The 11963-nt window shown below is 40.3% G+C and overlaps 1 protein-coding gene across 2 annotated transcripts in view; it reads left to right on the forward strand.

Moving 5' to 3' along the window:
• pex6 (peroxisomal biogenesis factor 6) overlaps positions 1–11963 on the forward strand; it is a 103750-nt gene that overhangs the window by 89629 nt on the left and 2158 nt on the right. The window contains exons 15-16 of one of the 2 annotated variants that reach the window (XM_028820302.2): positions 1342–1419; positions 10221–10357. In XM_028820302.2, coding sequence (XP_028676135.2) covers positions 1342–1403 — 62 coding nt within the window. In that variant the 3' untranslated portion in view covers positions 1404–1419; positions 10221–10357. Of the gene's footprint in view, positions 1–1341; positions 1420–10220; positions 10361–11963 lie in introns of those variants that run through there. The other variant, XM_028820301.2, reaches the window with a different exon arrangement.

An 11963-nucleotide genomic window follows, 5' to 3' on the forward strand; every position in this document is an offset into this window, starting at 1 on the left:
AACGTGTGTGTTTGGCCTTTACTTCAACATAAGGTGGCTACTTGGATAAAATTTTGTACACTTAATGATTCCTTGACATATTTTTATCTGCTATTATTTCTTCTATGTCTTGATTGATTTCATGAAACATTAAGACATTAAACTGCGTGCATTGCCATAAAAACTGAACTGAGGTGTTCTAAAACGTTTGACTGGTTGTGTAGTTAAAGCAGACACCTTGACCAGCTTTAAGAAGTGTCTGGATGAGATCTCGGGACAGCTTAGCTGCTAACTAAACAAATGGGCTTGATGGACTGAACGCTCTTGTCTTGTTCGTCAAATTTCTTCTGTTCTAAAATATTTCAGGCTGCTTACTTTTGATTTATTACTATGGATTCTCAACAAATTTTTCTCGTTTTGGTGGAAAGAGATGGCTAGTAGTATAATACTTAAGGTTTGTACCTTGTACTTCAGAGCCTGAGGGTGCAGGTCCAAGTCCCGCACTGTGTGACACTGAGCAAGTCACTTACTTGCTTGTGCTCTAAGTATAAAAAAAAATAAAAGGTAAAGTATCACTTCAGGTTAACGGAAATAGCCTAAAAGTTGATAGAAATCTACATTTTGTACCGAATACTTGTATGCAAAATTTGGTTGACCTGAGTGAAAGCGTACTCAGGTTATCGTGTTTACACACGCACAGACACTTGGGGATGTCTAAAATGTCAAGATTCGGCAAAATCTCCAAATGGAATATTTGGAGGATTCCAATACTCTCCCTATACTTCGTATACGAGAAAGTCGGGGAGGTCTAAAACATCGAGATCACAATCTCGACATCGAATCTTTGGACGATTCCAACACTTTCCCTATACTTCGTATATGAGAAATTAAAAATATGAAAGAAATTTAACAAATTGTATCTCAAATGTTGTAAGTTGTCTTGGATGAAGATGTCAGCCAATTAATAAGTAATAATGATAACTAATGTCCTGTTAAAAATGAATTTAAAAGACGTGAAGATGTTCACGTAACCTTCTGGTCTGTAATTATTGTAAACTCCATCGTCAACGACTGAGAGCAGCAGGATGACATTTTACACCTCATCTGTCCGTGTGAAAAAAAAGAAAGGTGTAGGGATTAATTTCTTCATTGTACTGTCAACATTAGTAATTGTAACTGACAAACAATTAATTAAAACTCTTTGGAAAGCTTTTGTTAATATTTATGAAGCTGCTGGGGTCTGCTTTACAACATAAAGAACACCCCCAGGCTAATGTAAGTCTAGAAGAACTGTGTGTGAGTACGGTGAGATTAGCACGGCTACACTGTTTATGTTTATTTTTGTCTTTTATTTTATGCCAGATTTGATAAATTGTTGTACGTCGGCATCAATGAAGATAAGGAGTCCCAGTTGCAAGTACTGAAGGCGATTTCCAGCCGGTAGGCATATCTGTGTGATTTTAATTCTATTTTAAGCTGACATTTAGGATGCTTTTCTGACTCCCCATTATAACTATGCCCATTTTGTCTTTCTTTAGCTTTGAATGCTGAATATTCTCCTGAGAAATGTTTAATTTAGAGTGTTGGTTATTTTTCTATCTACAAAACTAATAATTTTTTGTCTCGATGCATGCTCAATAATCCAGGTAAGGAAATCCTAGAAATTTGATTCTGTTCATCTGGACAAAGTTTTTAAGTGGGAGAAATATTTCGAGACTTATCCAAGTCTCTTCCTCAGTCTCAATTGACTGCAGGTTTCCCCAACCTTATAAACAGTACCTTTGCTTAATCACAGAGACTAGCACCATTGACAAAGGGCCAGTTGATCAGTGATATGCAAATAGTCCACTGATTAGTAGACGTGTGAACCATTCATAGAGGGTTGAGGAATGGCTGCAATCACAGCATTGTAAGATGGCGACAGATGTACCCTTAGGCCCCCTCCTCTGTTCAGAGATGGTTGTTCCTTTTTCACGTAAATGGCCTCCTTGATTCCTCTCTCAAACCAGCGCTCCTCCCTGTCCAGGATGTGCACCTCTTCATCTTTAAAGGAGTGACCACTATCCTGTAGATGTAAATAGACTGCAGAGTCCTGGCCTGACGAGGAAGCTCTTCTGTGTTGTGACATGCGCTTAGCCAGTGGCTGCTTGGTTTCCCCGATGTACAATTCACGGCACTCCTCCTAATAATTTTTTGGTTTGTCTCTGAATCGTTATTAAAAAAGCACAGTGACGTTCTTACCCTGACGTGTCACCAACTCACGTCACGCTGCTGTTCTATGGCGCTAGTCACATGTAATCCTTACTTTAAATCCTCACGATTCTTACTTCCGCAGGTAAAACTGGCAGCAGGAGTTGAGCCCCGTTCAGTTGATATTAATCCTCCATTTATAAGAGCATTTGAACTTGCAGATTGATGAATTGCATTGCTTTTAAGGCAGCTCCTTTCATAATCTTTTTATTTAATAACTAGTCATTTAGCCCGTTACAATAACGGGCGCTAGAACAGTAGTGCATAAATATTAGTAGGAACAGTCTATATTAAATGGCAAGAGACTTTGACCTCATTCTTTTTGTTGGTCGTATTTTTCTTTCTTTCAGCCTTTCTTTTGCTGATGTTTACTTGCTGAGCTGACCGTTCTTCATGGGCTGCCGCTGTGTATTGTGTGTCTTTAATTTTCTGTGACAGTAATACTGTCTTGTACGGCTCTATTCAATAAGGGCGCGCACAAAAAGGCGAGCTTCAAAAGGGCGACCTCAATTGAGCGCGGCGCATAAAGGCGTTCGCAGATAATTTAGTTCAAATGGCTCTGGAATATGTGAAGAGCAACAAAGGTGCAGATATTTATTTACGCGCGCCTTTATTCGCTGCGCCCAATTGAGGTCGTCCTTTTGAGGCGCGCCTTTTTGTGCGCGCCCTTATTGAAGGACGCCGTCTTGTACGTCTGCCGGCTTGTACGTCCGTAATATACCTTTAATTTTCTCTGGTGGTAATACAGGCGTGCGCGTCGGTAATATGTCTTTAATCTCCTCCAACAGTAATACTGGTTTGTATGTGGCTGTAATATGATTCACTGTATTGTGTACCTTTAAATTTCCTCTCGCAGTAATACTGGTTTGTATTTCCGTAAAACGCCTCTAACTTTCTCTGACAGTAATATCGCGCATCGCACCGTGCCCCGCGCATGCGCACTTCACCAGAAGACACCCACACACGGACACCTGGACGCACACAGGGATTTTATTAAAGAGGATGGCAACTAACTCACATTTTGGGTATCAAACCAATTGATATTAATATGTAGCTAACTTATACAACATTTCCTCAGTCATTTTATGCCATGAATTTTATCACACAGGTTGACAATATGAATTTGTTCTGAGTCAGCCATACAAAGGTGTGTAACGCTTTAGGTTGAGGTACTGCAAAAAAGCCTTGATTACTGACGTACTGTTAATGTAACAAGACCATAACAAAGGCATATCAGGGTCTTCATAACACTTACTGATTATCAGTACAGTGTTTATTCATCTCTGCAATGTGGCCTACTAACAAACCTTCACTTTGGAGTGGTTAACTGAGACACATAATAAATATGTAATATCAAGAGAAATAAGATCTGTGAATCCTTCATATTAACAAGTCCTTTTACCATCCTGACAATGTGCCGCACTACACATAGATGAGTAACCCATCTGCTGATGTTTTCTAAGTGTTATGAAGCCCAAAAGAAGCCTTTGTGAAGGTCTTGTTACAGAAGAGTAAATAATTAAGAGATGCATTTTTGCAGCACCTAAAGTGTTACCCATTGTGTGATGTACTGTTTGTCACAAAAGGATGAAAACATCCACAGAAACTTCCTTCATTACTGCAGTTCACATTGTGCAAGGTGTAGCTCTCTTCACAACAACAGACACAGGTTGGTTCTTTCAAACGGGCGTTTATTGCTTGGGCTTGTCTTACTCACACCGGCACCCATCCTTGCCATGAGAACTACATGGTGAGTAATCGGTACAAAACACATTAGTGAATACACAGTAACTTGCGTGCACACAGGACGAAATACAAAACATTTAGTGCAAACATGAAACAAAAGACGTTTTACAAATAAAATACCTCGTTGGCCACTTGTCATGAAAAGAGGTCCTTAAATCACTTTGCTTGTCTGTTTTAGCTTCAGACATTTATAGTTGTAACCTTAAATGCAACATGGCAGAGCCTCGTGAGAGACAAGATATGCGAAAACCTAAAGTAAACTTTTTTCACGTTGTCATTATGGGGTGTTGTGTGTAGAATTCTGAGGAAAAAAATGAATTTAATCCATTTTGGAATAAGGCTGTAACATAACAAAAGGTGGAAAAAGTGATGCGCTGTGAATACTTTCTGGATGCACTGTAGTTATGAAGTTATGTAACTCATTATAAATCAATTATCTGTAACATGAACTTTACATTAAATTAAATGCTTGTTATAAATATTAATACAACAAGTTAATGATAATCTAAAAATGGCCACTTTAAATAATTTTGTTGTCAGATGGAGATGACAAACCAAAAAAGGCAAAAAAAAAAAAGAAAAGGACAAGAAAAAGAAGCCCAGGATTCATAGTCAGAAACAAACAAAATCATCACAACCAAATATGTGAACCCCAACTCAAACGGAAAAAAAAAGGAAAAAACTCAGCTGTATAACTTCCTTTGATTTTATATCCAGGAACTTGGACGCCATTTGTAGTGCGTCGCCATCTTAAGTATCAGCGGCACGCTAACATCACACGTCGTGACTTCTGGTAGGCAGGTGCTTTGAATGGTGCTGGCAACAAAGTGGCTGCAGCCGTTAGAAAATACACAAAATGACGGAAGCTGATAATCAAAATGCCGGCACAGTAACGTCACAAGCGATGAAAAATTAAAATTATCTAAAAATGAGGTTATACAGAAAAAAAACAATTAAAGCAGACATGGAGTCTGCTTAATACAAAAGCCCTAAACATGACAAATTCGGTTTCAGGTATTAAGTCATGTGACAAGAAAATGCAAATATATCTCATCATCACCAACTCCTCCGAGTTGGCTTCGCCTAGAGTTTGGTAAAAGGGCAAAAATGTTCAGAAACCTCACCCAACTCTGCAAAGTGCACTGAAGTCAATGGGGAAAGAGAAAGTGAACTGGTTTTGAGTGGATCATAATGGTGCAGAGGTCTTTTTGAGTGTCCCTGAAGGCTAAGAAGACATCTGCCAAGCATAGCGTGCCAATGATTGCAGCGAAAAATGTGAGCCACTGTGCCACCCTGAGAAAAACATTAATAGAATGTCACAGGTGGCTGTGTGTGGTCGGCATTCGACTGTCTATAAAAGGGTCCGCCTCCCGACAATCAAGGCTGGAGTTTGGTGAGGAGGTGGACGAGGTCGGAGAGGAGGCGGCAAGGAGAGGCCTGAGTGTGAGGAAAAGAGCGAGAGAGAGAGACGGCTAGTGAAGTAGCTGGGACTTTGGGAGACTGTGGGGGTGATTGGTGGCGGTGCACATAGTGACTGGTAAATATTAGGAATAAACGTGTGGTGATGAATGAAAACGTGTCCTCCTGTCTGTGTCCGGGCTGTACCCTTTCACAAGAATTAAATATCAGAACAGTAAACATTCTTGCAGTGGCAGACAAGAAGCATTATTTCACTGAGGTGTGCTGCCCCCACAGATTCAATAGCAGGGGCTTCACCTCTCTTTGTGTTTTTTTTCCCCCCATGACACTTTAGCTTATTTTCTGCCGCTGCTACCAATTAAGCGCAACACTGAAGCACGCATGGATTCTTTCCTCCTTCCTGTTGCCATCAGCTGCACAGCACTTTGGGTAATACTATTAAAGGGTTAGCCATATTACGCACAGGTCACATACAAGTCCATACAAAAAGACCACACCTTGTCAGTACACGAGTACAGCTACACGTTTCCAGTTTCCCTCTGCATGTGCGTCGTTTCGTGTTTAAATGTATTGACTACTTCTCCACTAATATGAGGGACTTGCAAAGGTCCTTAGCCATCAGTTCTTAGTGACCAGCCACTCTCTTCACATTGACTGGAGATCAAGTTTATTCTTCCCTCAGTTTATAAAATGTTACCTTTAGGATGCCATGGCGAGTGGTACAAAGGGGAGGAGTGGGAGTGAAGACTGCTCCTGCTTCATTCTAAACAAGTCATTTTTTCCACCATGACAATGTCCCACTGCACACTGCAAATCTTAGTAATGAAATTTTGAAGAAATCTAGCATTTGAAGCCCCCGATACACCTGATTTTAGTGCCTTGTGGTTTCAGGTTGTTCCCAATGATGAAATAATCTTTACATGGAAAAGTGTTTGAGCAATCGATACATTGAATGAGCAACTGGAGAGCTTACCGTATTTTTCGCACCATAAGACGCACTTTTTTTTCCCCAAAAGAAGGTTGGAAATGTCTGTGCATCTTATGGAGCGAATATTGCGTCACAGACCATGATGTGTATTACCTGACAAAAGTCGACATCCAGGGGTAGACGGCGACAAAACTCACTGTTACGTTACAGGCGTTCCCTCTGTGCTTGGAGGAATGTTAGACTCATTGACTCAGCATCTGATCCTTGCGTGTGCGTGAGTTGCGAAATGTACACAAATATAAACAAAAGCAAGATGGCATCGACATCTCACGAGGGAGCGAAGTGAGTGCAGAAAACAAAATACATTATCACTGAGTCGGACTCTGATTTTTCAGAATCTGATTTTGTTGAGAGTGATCAGGAGATCGAACAAGAGAGTGAGGAACTGGCATCAGCTGATCGGGACACCAGCCGACGCCGCCCCAGCTGAGCATATTCGTGCAGCCGATGCACCTATGGCAAGGTTCGTGTAGGAGGAATACCTAGACATTGATCTGTGGGAGCCAAACTGGCTATCAGACTTCACAAGACAGTATGGCTTGCTGTTGGACTCGACAGATTACCAGCCGCTGGACTACTTCAGGCTGTTTTTTCCTGAAGCTGCCTTTCAGCTACTGTCAGACGAGACAAACAGGTCTGCAGAGCAATTTTTTGAATTCGAGGGCTGTGCTTGCACCGCATTCTCGTTTTTCAAACTGGACACCCACAACAAAACACGAGATGAAGGGCTTTGTGGCATTACAAATATAGATGGGACTAGACTGGCGATATAACTTCAGGGAGCATTGGTCCAAACGTGCTTTGTCCCCTGGTGGCTTTGGACAGGTTATGCCACGTGATGATAGGTACGTGCTCCTGCAAAGTGATTGCGAGCAACTGAGCTTCATAAATTCTGACACTAGCGATGAGAAGTTCTTGGGGTCTCCATAAAACTAGAAGAGTGCTTGAACCTTAAAGTCTCTCCTTATTTGTTAATGACAGTGATGATGTTTCTTAATACTGCTGTTGAATTTACATGGTTGAAAAATTATTCTGCTATATTTTATTAAACATATTAGTACACCATTTGGTTCAGAATATTTTTCTTCTCATTTTCCTCCTCTAAACCTAGGTGTGTCTAATGGTCAGGTGCGTCTTATGGTGCAAAAAATACTGTAACTCTTGGCAGTTTTAATACTTGCTATGACAAATGGATCAGGCGCATGAGAAAGCACATCGAGCCTGAGGGTGACTGTGTGAAAAAAGCTGGAATACTGTGTTGACATCACCAAAAAATTACCTTTCATTGCAGGTGGGGGGCTGGGGGGGGGATGTTTTTGCCTTGATTGTTGTTTCTTTCATGAAAGGCTAAGGACTCTTGTAGTGTTCCTTGTGTTTTGCCCACCACTAGGATCAGCATTATATACCTCAGGGTGCTGACTGTTACAGCTCTGAAACGCCACACTGGCTTCGCAAAACAGCATGAGGTGCGGGGAAAAAAAGCTGGCCAAAATGGCAAATTTGAACAAAATTATTCTGTAAACATATTCACTGCAAAAAAAAAAAAAATAAGCGACAGTCCGGGTTGGTACTAAGCTCCCTGTTGTGATTGGGAGCCTCTTTTGAACCAGAAACGCTGATAATCAGTAACCGAGGTAAGCCGGGCAAATAAGGACACACACACTTACAGCCAGGGGTAGGTGCAAAGGTGTCAGTGCTTTTATTAAAAACAATCAAAAAAAATCAGACAGTGTTCAAAACAGTGCAGTGCTCCAAGTCTTCATTAAATAAACAGCCAATAAATAAATAATCTAATAAAATGGGTGAAAATGTGGAGCTTAAAATATCCAAATAAATAGTCTATAAAATGAGCTTAAAATCGCGGAGACAGTTCTTTCCTCCTTAAAATAAAATAAGCTCCAATGCTGCCCTCTAAAACCAACATCTTCACTGCTTACCCCACGTGAAATCTTGCAGTGGAGGAGACGCCCAACCAACAGATGCTGTCACAATCTTCAATATCTGGCTCGGGTCCCCATTGCCAGGCCTTTGCCATCCCTGACGCTGCACTGAGCCACACTCATTTCTCCTGTTGCCACTCCCTTGACATCCATGGGAGACACCACACAACAGGCCACTCCTACTTCCCAGCATCACCCAATAAGAGCCCCCCTTCTTCAACCTCCTACTCCTGATCACCTACCAATAAAGTCCAGCTACAGTCAGGACAGTTTTAGGCCTCGGACAGATTCAGCGACGTGAGACATTCTGAGGCCTGTAAGGTGACGCCCCTGTCAGCTGCATCTCTTTTGACTCCACCCACTTTCCACGCCCCCAAACCCATGTTAGCGGTACACTTTTGTGCTAAATGGACTATTATAGTAATGGTGGCAAACTGAATGCGTGTGCAAAAAATATTTATTATAAAAAAAAAAAGCTTCACCACAATAAACTGTCGTGCTAATGTAATAAACGTCTCTTCGTACTTGCTGCGAGGTTGCGAGCCATCACCAGTGGGTACACAAAGCCGCTCGGCTAACGGAGCAGATCTTAGGTGGGCAACTCAAACGACTACTTTACACCTCTTTGTGCTTCTGAGGGCGAGTTCGTCATTCCTCTGGAGCATAAACTCCACCACAATTAATGCATTGTTAATATAAATATTAAAATTGTGTACACCAGTAATAATAAAGTACTAATGATATAACACAGAGAGGCTCTGTAAAGAGCTTCTAAACGTCCAGTGCGTAGTGTTACATATTTTGACTGTTTACACAAATTATATGATTTTTTCGATTCAGAGTCTATAAGAATATGTAGTGTTAATTGTATCTGAGTGCAGCGTGTAATTTACTCTTCTCCATCTTCTTCCTTAACATTTCCCATTTTTATATACGGTCAACCTTTTGATTACCAGTATAGACCTTCAGCCACAGAACCGCTACTCCGTTGAGTGCCGCATATAACTAACGTATTAAAAAGTGCAGTCTCATTAATGAGACATGGCAAACGCAGATATAAAACGTATACTACAAGATATAAAATGTTAAGATTTTTTTGTTTAATTTGTTCCTAGTATATGACACCAAAACAGCTACTTTGGATGCAGAACTGAGAGACCTCGATAGTTTACAAGTTTAATAAATGCTGAATCCACATTTGAGTGTTGGAAGTAAAGGGGATTGAAATTGTCATGAGGGCTGTGTAATATAGGTGTCAGTTCATCAGCGAAACAGGGGAGGGGCTGCAGAAGGGGGCGTCAATTTATGGACCTCATAGTGTCTGAAGTGCTCAGATCTGTCCAAGGCCTAAAACTGTCCTGACTGCAGATGGACACTTCTCCCTGTTTTTCTGAAATGTAAAAAAAATGTTCAACTGTACATGACTGTACATTAAGGAAAAAGAAAAACATCATGATTATTAATGTTTAGTACAGGCACGCAACTCCTGAGTGTCAAGTTTGAATCCTGGTGCCAGGTCCTGGTCAGTGTGCAGTTGGCATGTTCTCCGTGTCCAACTGTGGGCTTTCCTGCCCAATTCCAGCGACACCCATGGCGTAGCTTCATTTACAACAAGTCCTGAGATGAATATGGATGACTGCCTTGCACCTTGTACTGCACATTTTAAGAAATGGGTGGGTGGATGGATCTTCATTCCTTTCTTTACTTTTCACCCTCAAGTTGTTAGCTGCTGAAAGCTATTTTTAAAATGCATAGAGACCTCACAACACAGGTATTAAAAATAAAGTGAAATTGTTATTATTTACATAAGTTGATCCTGAATTTGTTATTATGATGAATGCTAAACACTACAAAGCATCATTTAACTAATATAGAATGAATATGTTCTTTCTTGTTAGATTCAAGATGGACCCAAGTGTTTGCCTTCATGATGTTATTGAAAGATGCCCTCCTCAGCTAACAGGAGCAGATCTGTATGCTTTATGCTCCGATGCCATGATGTCAGCCTTAAAGCAGAAGATCAAAAGGATAGAAGAAGGTTTATATGCAGTTTGTCTTGAATTTTGGGCTATTTTGACCAATAGCTGAGTTACTGCAATGCCAGCTGGGCTCATTCTCCATTGCCAACAGTAACACCCATGTGCAGGGCAGCCACATAGGCCAAATAGGCAGAGTCCAGGTAAGGTGAGAGTACTGCCGTTTAAAAGGTGCTATGATTATAGAAGGCACTGTGTGTGTAAGTAGCCTGGAGTGGTGATGGTCAACTACAGGGAGTGCACATTCAAGAATTCAGACTGTGAAAATATTTAATATAACCCTTGGCATAGAAGGCTAAATGAATGTGTGGAGACAAGTATCAAAATGTTCTGTACAATTGTATCTAAATGCAGTGTATCACTAAATGGAAAAACTGAAAAGTTCACAACATTCTGCTGGTAGAATTTAAAGAAATTCCCATGTCAGTAAAGCTGGCTGGAATACGTAACCGAAATCTTAGAACACAGAGGTGTCCGGTGAGGCCCGTCCAGGAGGCTCTGACCTCAAGACAGTGAAAAGTGCTCACCATTTGTCAGTACTGTAGTGTCATTGGGACTTTGAGTTTAATAGATGCATAGTGCTGATCTTGTATACTTTTGTTGTTCTGAAATACTAAAATCACACTCAAATAAAATGTTAAGGGAACATTTCCCTCATTATGACCAGCAATTCTGAATTTAATGATTGTGCTAACAAATGGGTGGAATGGACTCCTACCTGCTTCGCTCGCCAACCCCCGGGCCTGCGCTACGTGCTAGCCTCTTTGCGGTTCTGCCGCTTGTATGGGGATGTGAAAGTAAAATTTAAACAGATTGTTATTTTCATGTGAATTGTTACTTATGCATAATAGAACTATTTTACATTACAGCGAGTAATTAACCATATTAAAAAAAGAGTAAAACGTAATAATTTCAAAGTAAATAGTGTTTCATGTTGCGTTAAGAGTTATTTGTTGAGTAATATGATTTCGTTCTGTTTGGCTTTGAAATTAACATGCAAATACATTTTAAACTTACACTTTTACTATAAAACTTCAGTAAAAACTATTTTTTTTAATTAAATTTTCGTCAATATCGCACTGAATTTTGATTTTGTGTTTGGACTTTCATCGTGACAACGCAACGTATAACTGCCCATGATTGAATTTAGTTTCATTCTCTCTATTAAATAAAAGTCTTTTTCGAATGTTTGGCTCTGAGATTTGTTAATTGTCTTTACAAAAGCTGTTCTAACGGGAAACTGTTAACGTTTTAATACGAATGGCATATCAAGATCTCATTTGTTGTCTTATGTTATCCGCGGAAGATTTACTACATTACCTTTCTTGGATATATCCTTCTTTCTACAGTAATTCGTGCGGTGGAAAACCAGACGATGTTAATAGTTGTAGATCTTCTTCGAGATATTATAAGTTGATGTTTTCATCTTCCGCATGATCGCTACCAATTGTTTCAGCATAGTCTATTGATATGCATTTAACCAATCTGCCGTGTCACTGACATTTTTGGTGTTAATTTGTTTGACTTCATCGTTTCTCGGAGCTAGGATTGCCCATCTACTCATTTTTGTGGTGAAATTCTTCAATAAGATTTGGACATAATACA

The sequence above is a fragment of the Erpetoichthys calabaricus genome, chromosome 15, assembly GCF_900747795.2.
Source record: "Erpetoichthys calabaricus chromosome 15, fErpCal1.3, whole genome shotgun sequence".
Classification (NCBI taxonomy): domain Eukaryota; kingdom Metazoa; phylum Chordata; class Cladistia; order Polypteriformes; family Polypteridae; genus Erpetoichthys; species Erpetoichthys calabaricus.